Source organism: Herpailurus yagouaroundi, unplaced genomic scaffold (genome assembly GCF_014898765.1).
Source record: "Herpailurus yagouaroundi ecotype Mexico unplaced genomic scaffold, PumYag 185, whole genome shotgun sequence".
Lineage (NCBI taxonomy): Eukaryota > Metazoa > Chordata > Mammalia > Carnivora > Felidae > Herpailurus > Herpailurus yagouaroundi.
Window position 1 is genome coordinate 6,415,266 of NW_024412416.1, and position 21,491 is coordinate 6,436,756.

Below are 21,491 nucleotides of genomic sequence, written 5' to 3' on the forward strand. Positions count from 1 at the left end.
GCCGAAGGGCCTTCGCCCGGAGCGCGGCGGCGGGGACGGCCGGGCGGGCGCGCTCGACGCGCGTTCCGCTCCTGTGGGCCGCGCCGCGACCTACCTCGTGCCCACGCAGCCATCTTGCCGCCGCTCCTCGCTCTCTCAAAATGGCCTCCCGGCCCCGCGGCGCCCGCCTCCCCGCCCGGCCCGGGGTCCGGTGTGCGCGGCCCCCCTCCCCGCGCCCACGCTCCGTGGCCAGCGGCACCGCGGAGTCCGAAGGCCGTAGGCCCACGCGGCGTCCCGGCGTACACGAGGCGCGGGAGCGGCCCCGCGTGCGCGCCGCTCAGCCCGCTCTCTGCAGCCCGGAGAGTGCGGCTGCGGCCCGGCTGCTGCGTGGCCGGCGGGAGGCCGCCGCGCCACCCCAGGTAGAAGGGTAAGGCTCCGGGGCTGCGCGCCTCGGACTGCCGCGGAACGCCGACGGGGAGAGCCCCCCGGCGTCCAGGAGGCCGCGTCGGAGGCCAGAATCAGGGCCGCCTTTACTGGGCGCCTACTGGGAGCCCCACGCCGTGCTCCGCCGAACTGTATCACAGAGCCCAGAGTGCCTGTTAGGTGTGTGCTTAACCCGCTCCCGGCGTGTTGGGGAGGGACGCGGACGGGGATGACACCGGATCCGGGCCTAGGGAGGAGGAGGAGTTGCCTTTTTGGGGGACCAAGGTAAAAAACACAGACGCTCCACCGATCTGCTGGTGGAATCTCCCAAACTCCGGACTGCCGGCCCGCGCGCCCGCTCTTGGCACCCCCGGGCAGAGCGAGGGTGCGGGCGTACAGCTCCTCTTCCCACACCCCGGCTCTGGCCACTCACCTTTCCACCCGCACGCCCTCCTACGAACGGTTGCTGACGGCAAGTTCGTGCCCGAGAAGAGGAGGGAGGCGCCTGCAGGGGAGTAGCTGTAAAACAGAAAGGAGACATCAGGCGCCCCCCACACCCACCTAGAAGCGTGCTGCGGCCCCCTCGGAGGCGGGGGTAGGGGACGCGCGTCCTCCAGGTCACGACAACAGCCCGGGGCGGCTGCTGGGCGCACACCGCATCTCAGTCTCGCTCGCCCAGGGCGCGAGAAGGAAGTCCAGTACTGGGTAAGGGGGTTCCGTCCCGGCCCCGGAGCTCCTTACCGCCAGCGGGCCAGGCATCCAGCCACCCGTGAGGTGAGACACCTCCGTGCACCTAAGGCCAAGCGCATCGCGGAGAGCCTGCCGGCGACCGCCCTAGGACAACCCCGGCTTCCCCGACAGCACAGCTCCTGAGTCCTGACGCTCGAAACCTGCCCGAACCGGGACCCCGGGCCATTTTCCGGAAGCCCAAATGTTAGAAATGCAGAACCCAAGCTAAAGTGGGCCTCCTGGCGGCGTCCTCTTGGCCTCGCAAGTCAATCTGGATCCTGCTCCCTTCAAATCTCTAAGGACACTCGCATGTACGCTTCCCCGGCCAGCCAAGCAAGGAACTTACACCTGCCCCGACCCCCCTTCCAACAGGGTGCTCCCTGGAGTCCTAATACGTCTCCCAGTTCAGGACCAGTTGGTATGGCAGGCGCTGGGGAAAGAAGGCAGCTGGTCAATTCTCCACAAAACTCTGGCCATTTATTGGTGCTTTCACTCTCTCCAGCTGGTGGAGGTTTCAACTTCATATCCAGACATTCATATGCACCCCCTGCTCCAGCCTGGAGAAAGAGCTACCATTTGCTCAGCGCCCACTGTATACCAGGCACTTCATTTGTATATTTTACTTAATTCTCACATGAGCCCTGGAGGTACAGTTACTTATGTCACCCCCATTTCACAGATGAGGGGAAACAAGTCTAGAGAGGTGATGTGTCTTGTCAAGGATACACTGAGTTGCAATGGCAAAAGCATGCCTCCCCCCCACCCCCCAAAAAAACCCTGCCTCACAGGTGTGGGCATCCTCCCCCACCCAATGAGCTGCTGCCCTTATAGATGTGGATTGCCAGTTTGTTAACCCAGTCTAGGATTGCCCTGGGTCCTCCACTCTAGCGTCTCGGCTCAGGAACTGTCACCCCTAGGGACGGAAAGGCCACAGGCCAGTCCCCCTGCTCTCCCCATGACCAGAGAACAAGAAATTCCTGCAGCCTTTCTGGGCACTCCAGAGGCATTTCCATCCTAATTCTTTAGCCTGAGTCCAGAACCTTGGGGGAATCTGGCAAAACCTCATGCTGGCCAATAATCCACTCCTGATTTTTAAAAATCCCAGTCCTGGGGCACCTGGGTGGCTCAGTTGGTTAGGTGACTGACTTCGGCTTAGGTCATGATCTCACAGTTCATGGGTTCGAGCCCCATGTGGGGCTCTGTGCTGACGGCTAGGAGCCTGCTTCGGATTCTGTGTCTCCCCTTCTCTCTACCCCTCCCCTGCTCACGCTCTGTGTCTCTCTGTCTCTCAATAATAAATAAACGTTAAAAAAAATTTTAAATCCCAGTCTACACAGCCAAAGAAGTGGGTGACCTGCATTATTACCAGGATAATTCACGCAGGAGAAAATGAGATGAAGGCGCAGATTGGCCATGATATTTTTACACACAACCCCAATGGAGACCTGAGGAGATTCAGGAGCTAAAAAGAGGAACATTGCAAGGAAATACCCCTCTTTCTGGTTTCCTGCAAAAGATTTCATCCCAACTGATAATCAGGCAGAAAGCCCTAACTCCCCCAGCCTCCAAAGCTGAGAGGCGCTTTTTCTTTAAATGACGTTAATGTGACGTTAATGTTTCTTTCTTTCTTTTTTTTTTTTTTTCAATGAAGCCTCTGTAAGAGACAACCTCCATTTAAAAAATTATGCCCATTGGGCCTGATGTGAAATAAATTTTAGGAAATCGCAAGTTTGGGCTTTTTCAGAAGAGAGCCAGGCACACAGCCCCCACCCCCAGGCTGCCTGAGGTAATAAAGGGGCACCTGAAGGTTGAGACGAGACCGGGTGGGTACAACCAGACTTGGGAGGCACCGGGAACCTGGGAGGGGGGATGGAGGGCACAAGGGTCTGCAGCCACACTCCCCAGGGGGCGGAGGATAGCGGGTCCCTTTCAAAATAAACCCAAATCGGTGGTGTGAGACCAGCCTAGCCAGGAGGATGGCTGTGGTGTCTGAGCCCCTGCCCCACTTGCAGTGCATCTCCACCCTAACAAGACAGAGAAGACTCGAGAAATGGCACCCTGTATATTCCTGCAACACACAAAGCCCCGGGGTTTGGCTGGAGACAGAGGAGAGCAGCTCCACTCACAGCACCCCCTAATTCATAGGGAAGGGGCGCAAGACTAAGTTGCAAGCTGATGGGGAGGGGTGACGCTGACCACTGAGGGGTCAGAGGGCCTGTGCAGATGGAAGCTGAAAGGAAGTTCTAATTAGCACAAAGCCGGCACCTTCCATTAATAGCTCTCCGTAGGCTCCTGGATGCCGCTGAAGAGAGGCAAGTTGGAATGTGTGAGGCTCACCTGTCCCCAGCTCATTAACAGACCTCGGGTGAGAACAGGGCTGTCCTGGCAGAAGACCAGCCCAAATCAGCAACCCCTCCCCCAAATTTAATTACAGGTTTGACTTCTGGGCCCATCCGAGGGGAAAGTGTTTAGCGCAAGTCCAATGTGACTGTAAACATGAAATCTGGACACTCGCTCAGCCAGGCCTCTGAGGACAGTGCTCCCTCCAGACTTGAAATCAAGCCTTAAAAAAAAAAAAAAAAAGTCCTAGGATATATTCCATGTGTGTCGAATTCTAGATAGGTCAAAGTAATCCACGGTAAGAGGCATCAGAAGGCAGGTAAGCAGGGATTGAGTGAGAAGAGGCAGGAAGGAAGCTTCTGGAAGTGAGGGAAAGGCCGTCCATCTGAGTGTTGGCTACATAGGTGTAAAATGCACTTGTCAGAATCCATACAACTGTATAGCTATGATCTGTTTCTATATGTAAATTATACTTTGAATAATATATATTCAGGTGTATTATGCACGTGGCTTATCTCACACACATACACATACAAAGGCCTTGGCCCCTAACTGATTTGTCTATAGCCTGTGATATCCCCCAATGTGAATGTTCACACCCTTTTCAAGGGTCACCGTGGAGAAAGGGGCCAGAGCAGATGGGGAAATGGGGCTGTGCACATCTCACAAACGCACAGCCTTGGCTGGCCAAGTAGGGAGGAGGAATGTCTGAATTGAATCAATTAGCTGCAGAAAACTTCAGAAAAGAAGTAAGGCCCTTCATAAAAACAAAGCCCACTCCTTAATCCCCAAAGGCAATCCTCTCCCCCATTCCCATGGCCATTCCTCAGTAAACAAAGAAATCCCTCCTTCCACATCCACACCTCAATATTCATTATGAGCCGACGTTAGAGGCCGCACTCCAGCCTCCCAGAGCGCCCTAATGACTGGAAACCTAAGGGCAGAGACGGTAGGGGTTTTCCTAGGTTTCTTTCCACATCTCTCCTGTCCTCTTCCCCTGGCGGTCTCTTCTGTCTTCCCTCCTCTCTCTCCTTCCGTCTTTCTTCTTTTCTTCAAATTAGTGACTAAGCAAACCGAGGCAAGCAAATCAAGGCAGAGACATCACTAACTCTACTTTGTTCATTTATTTTGACAAGTGCAGTTTAATTTTAATTATTTATGATAATACTTCACAGTAGACGAGTAAATGTGCTGGGGTATATTTGGTAACATTAATGAAGTCTGCCTAATAGGAACCTTCACTCCAGCACCCCGCCTGCTGGAGAAGTGGGGTGAGGCCACTGGTCTGTGGTAGGGTTTTCGATTTTTTTTGTGGGGGTGGTGGGGTGGTGGAGGGAACTTAATGGGTTTGAGGATTAGCAGAGGGAAAATTAACCTGATTCTGGAGAAGAGGCAAATACGCAAGCCCATAATCGTGTGTCGATGTGGATTGTGTGTATTTAAACACCGAGAGAGCACACTTTGTGATAAGGAGGCCCAGGCGTGCACACGTGCCACATGCATATTTACACATGAATCTCAAATGTGCAAATCAGCAGAGGCCCAAAGAAATTAGGCTCTGGGCAATTAAAAATTGAAATAAAAATGGAAAATGTGATACACAGAGTTCTATATCTCTTCAAAGTGCCTTTCTCCTACTTACCATATGCCTCAAGTGGGCAAACATGGAGAAAAATGTGGAGGATAATAAAGAGGGTAGGGGGTTTCTTAGCTGGTGATTACTTAGAAATGCTCCCTTCAACACACAATGAACCACGAGAAGCGGGTCTCAGTCAATGCAACGTCATTTTAAATGGGACTGATTTTTTTTATAGCTCCCCCTCAACCCTGCCACCATCCTTAATATAACTGATGGTCATATAAGTGTACGATTTGATATGCAGACCTTATATATACAAGAATAGATATATTATATACACAGATGTGCAATCATTTGGTCCAAACACGTAGAAATCTGGTATACCTCAAGATATATGCTCCAAAGTATTTACACTAACATTATCTACAATAACGATGGGCTTGTCATAATACAATTAATGCTTAATTTTTAAATATAAAGAAGTGGTTAACCCTTTATTTAAAAATAAATAAATAAAATAACCCAAGGCCCCCTGTTTGTCATCTCTACATTGTTGCCAATGCCCAGGGTAGCTTAGGAACATTTAAAGACAGAGAAGCTGGGTACCTTGAGACAAACGCACTGCCCGCCTCAGGATAGAGTCCAGGATTCTCCCAGAGTCTACAAGCCTAGCTTTAGTCCAGGTCTGGGGACAAGAACTATTAGCTAGACAATTACTGGATGATTCCAGCGGGGGGAAAAACAAGGCCATTCCACCACTAAGGTATGCAAAAGGCTCAGAGACGAGGGTCCCTTTCTAGACACCGCCACATGTGTGTGTGACAGGGTTAGGAGAACCTGCCTGCACCCACGAGGTGCCTTGTACCAACTCCCCACCCTCCAAGCAGAGAAATGTCTTGGCCATTAGGAAAGGATCTTCAGCTGGAGGCACCTGGCTCCCAGCTTTCTCGCCTGGGCCCCAAACTCCTCAAACCCTTCTCCTTAAAGCCGTGGCCTGGCTCTGGCGTGGGAAAGGCAGTTTGGAGCTTTTCACAAATCCAGTATCCCCTTGAACCAAAACCAATTAGCCTGGCCCAAGGTCCTGTCATTGAGGCCCTGGCCCTCTTTTCAAACCCCTGCGGCTCAATTGCGGTGAGGGGCCGGCCAGTGAATGCCGGGACCACTTAAAGTGGTGCTTAAGCCGGACCGGCCTGGAAGGAAGGAACCAGCGCTATAGGAGGTGCAACGGCCCATTCTCAGCGCCACTGACCAAGGTTTTGTTCCAGCCACAGCCCCCACCCTGGCTCTATTTTTAAACACCCTCCCCTTCTCTCTGATTCCCAGCTGTCTGGAGGAGAGATGAAAAGCTGGCTCTAGGAAGCCATGAGACTCCCAAACTTGGCTGCCCCCAGACAGAAAGGACATCCCCAAGTTCTGAGTTCTGCCCTCCAGGGTCTTGCCCTCTCGGCTTTGGGAGCCGGGTCTCTAACGCTGGTAGAGCATCCACTGGATGCTCTCCGTGATGAGCCTACACACCGGCCCATCTTATGGACGAGAAAACTAAGACTCAGAGAGGGGAAGTGACTTGCTCCAAATCACAGCACTCAATGGCAAGGCAAGGTGGGGGAAACCTCTGAGAGCTCCTGAACACCACTTAGGAAGAGAGAGGTAGAAGAGGTTGAGAGATAGACCAGGGTGGGATTTTGGACCAAGAGGAAAATAACGGAGGGGAGTAGACCTCGGAGTAATGGGAATCCTCCCAAAAGCGCCCCTGCGGGACAAACTCGGGGCCCTCCGAAGGCCCTGCCCATATCTTCCAACGTCCTCCTGCCCGACCCAAACTGAACTGACCCTAGGCAGAATGCGGTGGGCGTGGGGAGGTGCCACAGCCTTCCTCCACCCGTCTCCTCCCCTCCTTCCTACCCGTCCAGGCGCCGTCAAGACTCGCCCTCTGCGATGGGCGGCACTGCCAGGGCGCCCTGGCCGTCGCCATGGTGACGCGCATCCCACCCTGGGCCAGAGCTGATTGGTCACTCTATCCAGGCTGCCGGGGTTGGGGGGCTGGGGGTAAAGTCAAGGCGGGATGGGGGGCAGAGACACCCCAACACATGCACGCGCGCGAGATGCCAAGGGGGGAAATGAAGGCTATTAAAATGGCGCCGCGGCCTCCGAGGGGCCGCCGCCGTGGGAGCGCAGCCCCGGGTTGCAGAAATCCGGGCGGCTCTCCGGCCCCGCGCCGCGCCGCGCCGCCTGGGTCCCGGAGGGCGCACAGATCCCGCCGGGGCCGCCCCCTCCCGCCTCTCCCGGCCCGGGGCGCGCGGGCCGGCACACACCCCAGCTGGCTGGGCCCGCCCCGTGGCACGTTCGGGCCGGGCGAGCGCAGCGCGCCGGATTAGCCCGGAGCCCGCGGACCCGAGGGCGCGGGGCGGGCGCGTTTGGGGGTGTGAGGGCGGGGCGGGGCGGCGGCCGCGCGTCTAATCCCCGCGCTGCGTGTGGGAGCGGCCGGATCAGGGAATTAGCGCTGTAACTTCGGATTAGTAACGCTCGCTAAATGAGCGCCTAATTCCGACCCTTCATGCTTTTCAGCGTCGCGGCTGGGCCCTGGGAGGCCTCCTGGCCTCGCTCCCTCCGCGCTCTGGTCCCATTTCCCGGGAGGTCAGGCCGCGGCCGCGGACAGCTCCCCAGCCAGCCGGCACCAGGCCTCTGGTCGCGCCGCAGCCTGACTTTCGGCGGCGCCCGGCGATGCCAGCTTTCCATTCGCCGGGGCAGAGGCCCGCCAGATCCTACAGTCGTTCGGGGTTGGGAGTTCCTGGACCAGCGAGAAGCAAGCCCTTGCTGCCTCGGTCACCTCGGTGGCTGCCCTGATCTCTGCCCCACCAGTGGCTTGCTGTGCGACCTTTGGCGAGCCACTGGGCCTCATTGAGCTCGGTATTTCTAGATGTCAAGTGAAAGGGGTTGGGTGAAGAGCATCTCTGAGATCCCAATCAATTCTGGCTTTCAAGCTGAAGCTTCAATTGCGTTTTCAGGTTCCCCAAAGCCTTTTCGGATTGGGGCAAGGTGGAGAGGAGTAGTGCAGACTTTGGACAAAAGTGAAGCCCAAACATGCGGAGCCGAGGGGCCAGAGGAGGCCTGGGGGAAGGCTTCCCTGGGGCATGGGGACAAGGGCTGAGAAGGGCTCCTTCAGGCCCGGGCAAGTCAGAAAAGGTTTCATGGGGTGAGGCACCGATTTGAGCCTGTTCCTGAGACTTCAAGTGTCCGGAGGGGATTTGAACGTGGCCCTTTAGGGGAAGGCATTCATACCCGGAGGCCGAACTCGGGAGGCTTGGCCTGTCTCAGAGGGCCGTTTCTGGTGGGTGTGGGGCGGGTCCGGGAGATTAAGATTCCAGCGCACACAGCCCGCTGATGCCCCGCCGCTGGGATCCGTCCCCTGACCTGGGAGGTTTGCATCAACGGATTTTCGTAGAAAGCGGAAAGAAAACCGCATTTTCCCTTGCGCAGACTCCTCCTCCCCCCGGACCCAGATTTCAGAACTGCCTGGACGGTTTGGAACCCTGGTGTTTAAAAATAAAAACAAAAATAAAAAAAAAAAACTCATTTGAACTGCATAGACACAGCTGTGAGGCTGCAAAGCCTCTAGGCTCCTGGTAGAAGGACTAGTTCTTGCAAAATAGCAAAGGGATGGGGGTGGGTGGGAAAGGAAGACGGAAGCCCCAGGGCCCAGGGCCAGCTGGCTAGCAAGGGAGGCAGGGAGCGCAGGGCGAGGGGGTGGGAAGAGCTGCTCTGGTTTCCTGCGAAATGAGGTCAGGATCGGAGCCTTGGCTCGCAGGTGCGCTTGGAAGGGAAGGGCAGCCCAGGGTATGCCGCCCAAGGCCTGGTGGATCCTGAATCACACTGGTCACCCTTCTCCAGCCTCTTCCCAGGAAAAAAGGGAGACTGGCTTTTAAGAGGGGGGAGAAGAGACACGCAGGATCCGTGAAAACCTTCTACCTGGTGATTATCTCTGGGGAGGAGAACTGGGGACAGAGGAAGGGCAACTGACTTTCCTGCCTGTTCTTTTGTTTTCGTATTTCATTTTTATTTTCAATAGCTAACACATCCATGTTGTCCACAATTCGAAAGGTGGTATAGTGCAAAGTCTCACTCCACCAGCCACCTTAGCCTCGAAGTTCCTCTTCCCAGGGCCCACGGATCTCCCTTTCACACTATTTGAATTTTCCCCTTTTACACATCCAACCTACTTTCAGAATAATTTTGTTAAGCAGAGGCCAAACACAAGGGGTGGGGGTGCTTGAAGGAATGGGAGTAGAAAAAGATTTCTATTGTTACAAGAGGACTTGGGCAGGTTCTGGGTAGGAGCTGGAAATAAGGGCCTTATAAATAACTGAGGAAGAGGCTCTGAGGAATGAAGCGGGCCAAGATGGGGGTGAAGTGGCCTGGGCCGAGCTCTGCCCTTCCGAGCTCTATGCCTCTGGAGGAGTCATTTCAGACTTCCACATGTTTCCTGGTGTATATAAGGGCAAGGGGATGGGGGTCGTGTCTGGGTGGTGGCTCAAGTTCCTTCCAACCTGCCTGTCACAGCGCTCACACACCCACAAACCTAGAAAGCCTTCCAAACCATCAAGGGGGCTGAATCTTTCTTCCCTGAGGCAAGGTAGGGTCCAGGGCTGGCTCTACAGCCACTCATCCTCCAGGAGCCCAGGTGGTTCCCCAAGCTTCCGGGAGCCCCGAGCTTCAGGACAAGTTGAGGTGTCAGAGGAAAACAGTAACCTGGAGGTAGGTAAGAGCCTCAGGAGGGCCCCCAGCACTGTTTGCTACATGGGACCTAGATCCCCATGCAGTGATCAGGGGCGGCCCCACTCCCCACACCCAGCTAAGAGGGGCTGGGAGCCTGAGTGGCCGGGTGCGCTGCCTTGGGTTGCCATGGGAACGGAATGCAGATTTCCCCCAATTGCTTTTTTATTTGCTAGACATTGTAATACATCTTATGTGGGGGGGGGGGGGGAGGGGGGGGAATGACGCTGGGAGACTGCCTGCACCTTAACCACTCAGGGAAGTTGGGGAGGCTCGGGCGGGAGTGGCCTGGCCAGGGCTGGTGCAGAGGTGGCGCGGGGTTGGGCTCCGTCCCGGGGGCCCCCCCCCCCCCCCCCCCTTGGTTTGTATGCAGGGCAGGGCCCGCCCGTCGGGGAGGGAGGCCCCCGCCCCGGCCCCTAGCCATTGAGCGCACTCCTCGCCAGTTCTGCTCCGCTTCACGCTGCACACAGACCCCCCAACTGCACACAAAGGCAGCTGCCAGAGCCCGTGAAAAGTGATCAAATTATCAAGAACTTGACCTCACCGAGGGGCGAAGCTCCGGCAACCCCCAAGCCGTATGCTAATGGCGCTCAGGGGCTGACTCCTCGAATAATTCGATAAAGGCCGCTTTGTTAGCGGCGGGGCAGCCCCCTGCCCACCCCTTCAATCCCCCCACCCCCACCCCCTACCGGCCGCTGTCTCTCTCCCATCGCATTTGCATCCCAAAATCCCCGTCCGCAGCTCCGGGAGAGGATTGTTCCAGCCTGATTTATGGGGTGAAGGAGAAGGCTGGTGCCTTCCCCGCCAGCGACCCCTCTGCAACCCCAACCCCCTCCCTTCCCCCTGTCCTCTCCACTTTGGGGTTCCTGCTTTGGCGCTGAGGGATGGAGTGGGGGCGGGGAAAGAGGAGGAGTAGGGGGAAAGCTGGCAAGTTCCTCCAGGGTACGGAAAGTGTCCCTGGAGAGAGAGCCGAGGTCAGGTACCTGGTCCGGGCGCGGCCGCTCCGCCGGGCTGGAGTCCGCTGGGCCGGCACTGGGCTCCTCTGGGTTCCTCTGGCTCGTGCGGGCCGGGGCGGCCAGCGGGGCGGGCGCTCGCACACAGAAGTTGTGAGAGTCATTTCTACTTTCGGTTATCTAGCTTTATGACGGCTCTGTGGCACTCATACAGCTAGATAACCAAAGAGAGAAACGGGCCTCCCTTCGCCACCGCCGCTGCCGCGCCGTGGTCCCCACGTGCCGCTGCCCTCTGGGCGCGGGAACCGGAGCGGGCGCCGCTCCCGGAGCCCCAGGCGCACGCGGAGAGCCAGAGGGGACCGACGGACACACAGACACACTGACTCCCATAGCCAAGGCCGGCAGCCCCCGCCCAGTCCCCTCCCTCCCTCCTTCGCCCTCCTAGCGCGTCCCTCCCCGGCTCCCCGTTCTGTGCGTGTGGGCACCCGCGCCTGCAGCCCGCTCCGACGGCGTCCCAGGGCGCACTGAGGGCACCCGCGCGGTGCGCTTCGGCAGCCTCGGGCGCCGCGGCCGCCCCCAGCGCACTGGACCGCCAGCCCTCCTCTCGCACGCTAATCGCCCCGCGGGGAAGTGACGTCAGTCCAGGGATCGGCCAATCACAGGCTCTCATTCAAATCCCAGCCCCCTTCCCGCGCTCCGCACCACCCAGCCTTACAATGGCCTCGGCGTTCACGGCTTTCCTTCCCCGAGGCGGAGAGAGCGTCTACTCTGCCCTGAAATGCGTTAGGGCTGCGCTCCTGTGTGCGCACCGTCTGGCCTTTCCCCTCCCCCAGACTCCTCTGCTTTCCCCAAACGCCAGGGAGCCTGGCAGCCACCGCGAACCTTCAGAGTTAGGGAGCTCTGGTGAGGAGGTTTAGGGACACACGTGGTGGGGCGTGGTAAAGGTCTCTCCAGGGCGGCCAAGTGCGCACTTGAAAGGCCTTAAGCCGAGGGTAGGAGCCGGTTCACCTTTAACTTCCCTCTTCTCCCCACGCCCGGCACCTTCCAGCACCAGCCCACGCGCGGAAATTGAGAGTGGAGGGAGGAACTAAGCGCGAGGGTCGATGTCCCACCCATAGTGTTCCGAGCCATGCCGCACTGGGGCTAGGCCCTGGTGCCCACTATACCCTGCCGCGGGGTCCCTCCTCTTTCGAAGAATTCAGGAAGGTACAACCGATTGTGTCCGCCGGCTTGGAGACGTCCTGGGCCTGAACCAGGCTGCTGGTTAAATTCATGTTCCACCGAAAAATGAACACACAAAGCCGCGCCTCAGCCCTCCTTCTAGGGCTCTCAGCACACACCCGGCCTACTCAACAGCAAGTGGGTCAACAGGAAAAGGGGCTGCCACGCTGGATCTCCCAAAATGACCCCCAACTGAGCCTGACCAGCAGACCAGGAGGCCCCTTTTGCAGCCTTCCAGAGGTGAGTGGCCCATGTATGCCGCTCGTCGCTCACCCCAGCCATCACTCGCTTCCTCCCTTCCTCCTTAATGCTGCGGCTACCCTCCAGCCTTGGGTGCTGGGATTCACCTTCCCCTGCCAGTCACTCAAGGGATGCACAAAGATTAAATATGAAAAAATGTGATATCTTTGCTCTCAGATGCTCCCAGAAAAAAAAAAAAATCAGTCCAGGATATAGGGAGAGAGAGATTCCGAAGCAAAACTGGCAGGTGAAGTCCCAGCTTTTGGTGGTCCAATATACATGGGTTTTCTCCTCTCAGGGCCCCCTAATGCTGCAGTCTGTGAGGACCACCATAAGCTTGGGCAGAGGTATCTATATGAGGGTACATTTTAGTAGGGCCTGGGGCACTGAACCACTCTGAGCCAGGCAAATCCCCGCAGAATGGGTTCCAAAGAAGAGAGCAGAAGCGGATGGTTTGGAAGGGATTTCATGATTTTTCTAAACATGCTTTTCTCCCCTATTTCCCCCTAAAAAGGACACATCTCCGTTTTGTCAATTTCCTGATTTTGCCAAGTTCCCATTGCCCAACCGCTTATCTCAATATTGCTCACTTTTCATCCTGACCCTAAATCCAAGGCGGCCTGCATCGCACTCCCATCCCAGCCAGCCAGTGCCAGACCAGACCTGGCATTTACATATCTCCCTCCAAATCCCATTTTGCATACACATCCCTTTTTCCAGAAGGCAAACATGAGCCAGACAGAGCGGCAACAGTGGAGAAACAAGAGAGGCTGGCGGCAGCCCTTGGGAAGGAACCACCCGAATTTGGGCCCGAGATAGTTAATTCCAAAGGATTACCATAATTGGGAGGCGCCCCTTGCTTTTCCTCCTCCTGCAGCTCCAAGATCCCGCACTGTCTCCCCATCTTGGTGTGTGTGGGGGCGGCCTCCAGAGCCCTAGTCCTTCTGGGCCACCCGGGGTGGGAAGGGTGGGGCTGCGGAGGCGGGAAGGGGCGGAGAAGCAAGGTTCACCTGCGGGAGAGGAAGGGAGAGGGAACAAGAGGGGGGAGAGAGCGAGGAAGGAGCCCCTCGGAGTGTGATTTAAGCAGGATGCTGCACAAAATGGCTCCTCAGCGAGGCTCACGGTAACACAGCGGCGCCGGAGGCCCGACTGGCAAGCTGAGGGCGGGTGGGGGCTCTGGGAGAAAAATACTAAAAGCCCGATTTGGATTGAATTCAAATGTGGGAGGCCCTGTCATCAGGGCCACATCTCTGCTGCCCTTTTTGGGAAACTGAGTCCCTTCGTGGGGAGCAGGTGAGGCTGGCTGGGGGCTTCTGTGCTCTGCTTGAGTGTGACTGTCTTGGAATCCCTCCACCTCCACCTCCAGCACCTGGCCATCATAGCACCACTCCCAGGAAGGAAGCCACGGTGACATCTGGTGAGTAGGCTGCAGAGAGGGTCCTGCCCTGGTGGGTCAGGACTGGCTGAATCTCTGTGGCCTGGTGTCTGGCCTCCACGGCCTAGCATAGTTTAGACAGGGGCCAGGAAATGATCCAGGATGATGCTGGGTGGAGGCACATCTCATCTGGCACCATCAGATGAGGGTGGCAGGATCTAGGGCAGGCCCATTCCAAACTGGAGCGGGGAGAACCCCATCAGCCCTAGCCCCATCACCCTCTCATCTGCATGTTCTATGCACTTGGTCTCACACCAAGCCCCTGGCCTGGGCCCACAGGCTGCAATACAAGCCCTGTGATCATGGGGAAGCAGGCACTGGGTCTGCCTGAGTGTGGGTACTGATAGCAAAGCGCCTGTGGTAGTGGCCAGGCCCTGGCCACGGTGCTGAGAGCTGCCTATCAGACCTCTCTCTCCACAGCTTCATTTGCCCCAAACTTCCTGGTCTCTCCCTGAACCTGAGCTCCAGGGATATCAGCAGCTACCAGGAGAAAGTAACAGCAGCCCGAGAGAGCGCCCCAGTGGCAGGTGTCTCCTCAAGAGGAGGCTTCTTTCCTAGGTGTGTCTACCAAAGGCCAGAGACTCCATTTTTCATATTCAAACCTCCATCAAAGGCCAGAGAGGATCCTGGCCCCCACCCCCATCCCCGTGTCTATAGAAATGCCCATTCTTGCTGCAGCCACATGTGTGCCCTGTACGCCTTCAGATTCATACAACTGCAACGTCTCCCCTCCCCCCCCCACACACTTGGCCCGTATACCCATCTAGCAGTCGCCTAAGGCAGGTGGCAGATACCTTGCCCGTGCACACACATGTATATACAAGCACTCTTGTACCCATTTGGTAACCTCAGCTGCTTGGGCTCCAAGCTGGCTTTGGCCCAAGTTCCTGTTGCGTGATGGTGGTTACACAGGGGCCGTGATGACCCACAGGAGTGTGTCTCCCCTTGCCCCAATTCAGGACACAGTGAATTAAGGGATTAAATGGAAGGAGAGTAGACAGTTCTGACTCTAGCCAACAGCCCTGTTCAAGCACCCAATATCCTGTGACCAGACTTGCCCTGATCAGGCTGGGAGCCTGAGATCCATGGAGCCCCCCAAGCTCCAGTAGAGACCTGACACTTGCCAGGAACTAGCACTCCTTTCTGGAGCCCCTATGGGCCTTAATTAGGAGACAGTATCACCAGTCACAACCTAGGCTAGGTCCAGGATGCCCTTTCCCCCCACTGCTTCCTCCCTCCCTTATTCCTCCCTCCCTTGTTCCTTCCTCAGGCCCAAGCTCTGATTAAGCTGGGTCTTCCTATTGTGTGGATTCTTGAAGTCCAGCACTGAACTAAGGCATATGGACCCAGCTTCCTGCACTCAGGGTCCCCAGGGATTCCACACCCACCTTCAAATTGACATGGTCACCTGGGCTATAGTGCCCTCTCTGGCTTCCACATCTGGCCTCATTTTTATCAGAAGCTGAGGCTCAGGCATCCAGGGTGTGGGCTCTGGGGAGGCCCAGGCTGGGCACAAACCCAGCAACACCCCACCTGAAAAGGCCTGGGCAGAACAGCACCTCTCCCCTGGGGTCTGCAGCAGCTGGCATTGCTAATGGAGGTTCCTGCCATTGAACCTCTCATGACACCCCCTCCCCAATGCTCACCTAGCCTACCCTCTGGTCTCTGTCCCTTGATTTAAAGCCAGACCCTCAAACTCTATCCTTTCCCTTTCTACAGCCAAGAACCCACCTCCATCCAGGATATGGCAGGCTCCAAAAAGGGCTCTCTTTCAGCCCCAGCACCTGAATTTCTCCCCAGTCACAAGGACTCAAACCATGTATTTCTGAATGCACGCACTACTCCCATGATCTGACCCCACAGTCTCTCCCAGCTTCTGCTACCTCCCTGCTTTGCTGGGAGGCCAGGCTAGATCCCCCTCCCCCCAAATGTCTTCTCCCAGAGAAGCCCCTCACCACAGCTTCAATCCCCACTGCTGTCCTCATTCTTCCCAAGCTCCTCAGAGCCTGGGTTGGAAGAGGCTGCAGAGACACCCTCAAACAGATCCAAGAGGCCTGTTCTCGGGCACAGGGTGGGGAGTGCGGGGGGGGGGGGGGGGGCCGCGGGCGGGGGTTGGGCGGGGTGAGGAGCAGAGCAGAAAGGCTTTCCTAACAACTTCCCATTACAGAGGGGGAAAGCGTGCCATAAATCTTGTCCAGAGTGGGTGCTGTGTGTTGCATTATTTCTTAAAATATTTTTTTTTTCAGGAAGCCACTTTCTGGGTTATTATTTTTTGCGAGGGAGGGGATGAGACGAAAGAAGGGGGGTCAGGAGCAAAGGTGAGGAAGGGGGCGGTCCGGAGACTCCCGGGAGCCTCACTTGGGAAACATTCTCTCCTTTCTGGTGAACCTGTCTGCAGTCCCACAACTTCCATCCGGCCCCGCGCCCCTCCCCTTTCTGCACACCCAGAGTCTTAACCTCGGGGCGCTTCCCCCTGCCCCACGACCCTTGACCTTGGCCTTGACGATTTGCAGGGGATGTTGGGTCAGGCCCCCGAGGCTGAGCCCCGCCTTCCACCCGCAGTCAGAGAGCACCCCTCACCCCGCCGGGCAGCGACGCGAAGCCCCGCGCCGCTGGTGCTGCCCAAGGGGGCCCGAGCAGGGATGCCCCAGCCCCCTCTCCCAGTCCAGACCAGCTCCCTGACGCCGCCCTAGCCGAGGCTACCGCCCTCGCGCCCTAGCCCCCGCTCCCCAGCCTCGCTGAGACACAGCAGGCAGCGGCACTTACGGACCGGGAAGGGGGCCGGGGGCCCGCGAGGCAGCGGCGGGGGTGGGGCGGCTGCGGGGATAGCGGCTCCGCGGCCCCTGATGAGGCGCGGTCGCGGGCCCAGGCCCGGCTCCGGCCGCTCTCCAGGCGCCCCTGCCTCGGCGGGCGCACGGCCGAGAGCCGCGGGAGGCGGGCACGGTAGCGGCGGTGCGGGGGCTCCTGGCGGCGCGCGGCTTCTCGGGGCTCTGAGCGGCTCCCAGCGCCGCCTTCTCGGGCGGGCACGGCCCGCAGTGACGTCAGCGCGGCTCCCCCCGCCCCCCTCCCCTCACCCCGACCAGTGCGGAATGGAGGGGGCGGAGGCAAGCTGTGAGGGGCGCCCAGCCTCGCGCCCCGGCGCTTCCTTCCCCCCGCCCCGCTTGCCTCCCAGCTTTGCCCGGGGAGTCGCGGCGCCATTCAAACCTTCGGTCCTCCCCCCCACCCCCCGCACCGCCCCCGCGCGCTGCCAGGCTCGTCCAGAGCCACCGACAACCTGGGAGGTGGTGGCGAGCAGCGGGTTGGAAGCCTCGCAGGCAGCTCTAAGCTGAGGCATCCAGGCTGCTTTGGGGAGAATGGAGAGCTGAGGAGACGGGGGCGTCTACTCTCTGGGCCGAAAGGGGGCTTTTTACTCTAAGCAAGTGTTGGTACGCTGAGGGTATCTTCGCTGGGTTGATCGGTCCGGGGGGGCCTCATGTAAGCTCGGAAGGAATATTTTGGCTTGCGGAAAGGTGTCCCTTTCGGGGCCGAGGGTTCCCTCCAGGCTTGATGCTGCTTTTCCAAGACCCAGTGCTGCTTTTCCCCTCCCCCACCCGCCCTGGACTGTGCACCTGAAAACTCCAAGCACAGGGCTGACAGCGCCCCGGAGCCGCTGTCCAAATGCTGAACTCGGCCTCCTGAGAAGCGGGCTCCCGACACCCAGCTCCCCACTGCTCTCGGTTGCCCGCAGGGGAGGGCGGGGGGTTGTGGGACTCACCGCGCGAAGCTCCGGGAAACTTTGGTGTTCCAGGACGGTATAGGAAAGCTCCAGCGGAGGAGGCGAGCGGTCAAGGGGAGGCGGGAGCCGAGAGGGCAGGCAGAGCAGCTCGCCTTTTCGGTCGCCCTGCCACGCCAAACTACAGTCTTCCCCGCTCGTCCCGACCGCTCGCCCCGGGTCCCTTCCGCCTGCGTGTTTCTCCCGCCGCCACAGCAGGGGAGGTCCCTCCGGCTGAACTTGTCAGCGGGTCTCACCATCCATCACGAGCCAGACAGACAGGCCAAGTTCACGAGCAACGCTGTTAACCCCTTGCAAACCAAGCGCCTCCCGCAGGAGAGAGCCGCCTGGCTGGGGCGCGCTCTCTCTGATTCCAGAGGCACCACTTCTCACAAGCAGTGGCCGCTAAGGCTTTTTTCTTCTTCCCTACTTCTATCTTTTCTGAACAACTTGAGGAAAGGGCTAGAAGAGGGAAAGCGGATTTGTTCCCCCCTCCCACCTCAATGCATTTCCTGACAGTTTTTCCTGTCATTTTACTCTTTTGGTCTCCATAACCTCTACAGAGTCTCCTCTTGTAAATTTGTTGGATATCAGTGTAACTCACTACTTTTCTAAATGTCTTCCCCTTCTCCCATTTTGTGACTGTGCTCATTGTGGCAAAATGGGAAAGTTCAGAAAAACATAAGAGATAATAATAATTGGCCTTAATTGCTATGCCTAGAGGCCTGACTTTAAAAGAAAAAAAAAAAAGGAATATTCTCACCAAAAGAATCTAGATTGCTGCTTGTATGGGATGGGGCGAGCCAAGGGGCAGGGGTACCCAGCCTTTCTAAACTGGATGGGGAAGGAAAAACAAAAACAAATTCTGAGAAAGGGATCAGAAAGGGAAACCTGTCCAGAAAGAAACTGCTAGAAGAGGCTTGGAGAGACTCAGGGGTAGACCCAAAGAGAGTGCATTTTCAGTCTCTGCTGTGGAACCAGGACAAAGCCCACACACTTCCTTCACCCCCTATTGACCCCTATTCTAGCCTCCAAAGCCCAGAGAAGCTTCTCTCAGGCTTCCTGGGCAGCCCAGCTCCTGAGCCTGGCCCCCGAATGGAAGGCTGTGGGGGTTGGGGAGGCTGGGGAACCCCAGTCATCTCTGGGAGAACTTTCTCAGCCTCTCCCTGTGGTCAGGCAGACTTGGGCCACTTCCCCCTCCCCCCATATCCTATTGAATTCTTGGCGTCTGGTAGCTGGCGGCAACTAGGGCGACCTACCAACTTTTCCCCTGGGCATTTTCTCACCCCCTCCACCCCCCAGTGCTTTCTTTTCTTCTCCCTTCGCTCTCTTTGAAAGGAGGCACCCAGGCCCAGAACGTGTTCTGCAGTTTAACTACTTCCAAATTCTTTGTTCGGGTCACCCCGGGACTCCATTGTCCGCTATTGAGAGCAGGAGCGGGCGGGCGGGTGCGCCTCTGCCCGGCAGGCCTGAATCCATTAGGCCGCTGCTCTGGCCCCAGCGGCCCATTGAGGCGCCCGCCAAACCGGGCGCCGGCGGCCCCCCTCCCATCCTCTCCACTCCCGCCCTCAGCTGCCTTTTTTGGATGCCGCAGCAGAGTCACGGGATGCTGCTCCATGGTGAGAGGGTTATCTGGGTCTCACCCTGTCTGGAGGGACTGGACCACAAGTGCAGGCCTAGTATGATTTTGGCTGACTCTGTCCCGCCTGTACACCCTCGCTAGGGTCCTGCCCAAGTTGGGTCGTTTGCCCCCTTGGCACTTGGATCTGCCAAGCAGCTTTTCAGGAGGCAGTAGCCCTGACCTCAGGAATGGAGGTTGAGGGAAAGGTCGGTGACACACCTCCCTGGACTTCTCCAGCCTCCCAGCTGTACTCCTACAGCCTGGATTTCCCCTTCCACTTTCCTCCGGGCCCAGACCCCAGCTCCCAGTTGGTGCAAGCCTGCCCTGAGTTAAGAGAGTGAAAGGAAGCAGTCCAGGTTCAGGGGGCAGGCATAAGTGCCAGCCCCCTGTGGCCTCACAGGCCAGTTTCCCCAGCATGGCTACTCTTCCTCAGTTTACCGGGAAAAGGACAAATGGATCCCAGGGTGTGCCAGGGCTGGAACCAGGCTGTCTGTCTCCAATATCCCACCGACCCTCTCCAGCCTCAGGACCCACGGAGACAGTGACAGCGTGAGTTCCCCCAGCAAGCGCAGCGCAGACTTGCGCACCTGTGTCCCGCGGCCCGCCTCAGCAAGTGTCCCCCAGCTCCTGTATGGAGGTGTATGCTCTCTGAGCCCGCGAAAGGCCTAGAAGAGACTGAGCATTCAGCCTGAACCCAAGATCGAGATTCAGAGGGGCCAGCATGCACAGGAGTGCCCAGGAAAGGGTCGGCTGCTGTTAATGTATCTCTTTTTGGTGCCTGAAGGTTCTTTCGCGCCGCCCCCATTCTGTCCCTCCTACTCCGGGGTTATGGGGTCTCTGAGTCAGGGCGAACATAGACGCCCAGCCCTAGAGGTCACTCAGGCCTGGGTCAAGCCCGCCCTGTCCAGTTCGAGAATTGGCCATGCCGTTCCTAGGAGTTAAACTGGAGGGGAGATTCGCGGAGAAGCCCAGGGCCGGGGCCAGGGTTTGAGGGCGGTGCCCCTCACCAGGAAAAGGCCGCGGATAAGCGCGCGGGGCGCACAGGAAGAACGCTGGCCAGGGAAGGGAGGGCGGCCACCGCTGCATCGTTCCCGCGCCCGAGTGCCCACGACTTGGATCCACAGGCCAGGACCGCAGGGAACTGGGGGTGGGGAGACTTCGTGGACCTGGCGGCGGCCTAGATGCGTAGCGGGGGATGTGAGACTAGCGCCCCCTGACGTCTCTGCTGTAGCTCGTGCAATGCCGCCCAGCCATCCCCTTCCCACGGGGTTTCAGATCTAAAGCTGGGAAGGTTGAGGCCCGCGCACCCCCAAGACCCGGCCGGACTACGCTAGGGCTCTTGCAGGATGCAGGAATCCCTTAAAGTCTCCCAGGCTGCCACCCCCATGCCCTCCTTCTGTCATCCTCCCCATCCGTCTCGGGTCCTCCCGTCTGCAGTCCTGACCTCGCGGCTCTCTGGCCCCAGAGCGCCGCTCTGCGCGCTGTCCAACAGCGCCCTCTGCCGGCAGTTCCTGGGAGATGCAGACGCACCCGACTCAGGCGGCCGAGGCCAGCCGGCCGAACGGACTCGCTCCCTGCCCCGGTGAGCTCTGTCCTGGCGCTTACCTGAAGCCTTGGGGTCTGGATAGCGGGGACAGGGTAACAATAGCCGTCTGGGAAGACCTTTCCCCCCCTTGGTTCTTCTCTGCTTCTCAAACTCCACGCAAAGCACCCTCTCCCGTACTCAGGGCCCTCCCACCTATCAGCAAACAGGCCCTCCTGGTAGTGAGGGGGACAGCCAGACGTCAGGCCTACAGCTCACCTCCTCTTCTATCTGAGGCTGGAGACTCTGCTATTCTGACCCCCTTCTGGAAGGTCCCATGGAGACTGAGGTGGATGGGGCAGGCTCCCGACCTCCCCAGGGTTCTTGCAGCCAGGCAAGCTGTGCCCCTTGTCCTATTTCCAGCCTCACCTTCCCCATCTGTGGCTTTCCTTTCATATTTTCAGGATCTACGAAAATTAAGTAACAAAAGCCCCTTCTCATCACGCCTGAGGATCTCATCTTCCAAGGGCGAGTGAGAAATGAGTAAGAGGAAATGACAGGACATGCAGGCAGGGCCGGGGTTCGGGAGCCTTGAGATTTCCCCCAGGCTCTCACCTCCCTCAGCAGGACATCTCTGCCAGCCCAAGCATGACATTCTGGTCATAAGTTTTGACAGATTCTCGATATTCATTCATTCATTCATTCAACAAATACACACTGAGCTCCTACCATATGCCAGGCACTTCTGAAGGCGAAACTCAGAGAAGGTAAGTAACTTGCTCAAAGCCACACAGCTAGAAACTTCTAGAGCCAGGGTTTCAGCCTCAGATGTGTGCCACCTTACCCCCATCTCTCCTCTCTCATCTGAACGATTTCAGAAGTATCCTAACTGGGGCTTCACCTTAGAACTCAGTATGTCATTGATACC

At 57.8% G+C, this 21,491-nt stretch overlaps 1 protein-coding gene across 3 annotated transcripts in view; it reads right to left on the reverse strand.

Moving 5' to 3' along the window:
- Nucleotides 1-17,932, reverse strand: part of LOC121042403 (uncharacterized) — a 35,676-nt gene extending 17,744 nt beyond the window's left edge. The window contains exons 1-2 of one of the 3 annotated variants that reach the window (XM_040493679.1): nt 17,424-17,932; nt 836-921 (exon numbers count right to left, since the gene is read on the reverse strand). In XM_040493679.1, coding sequence (XP_040349613.1) covers nt 836-921; nt 17,424-17,680 — 343 coding nt within the window. In that variant the 5' untranslated portion in view covers nt 17,681-17,932. Of the gene's footprint in view, nt 1-835; nt 922-1,477; nt 1,879-10,803; nt 10,993-17,423 lie in introns of those variants that run through there. The other 2 variants (XM_040493680.1, XM_040493678.1) reach the window with 2 other exon arrangements.
- Nucleotides 17,933-21,491: the final 3,559 nt, after the last annotated feature.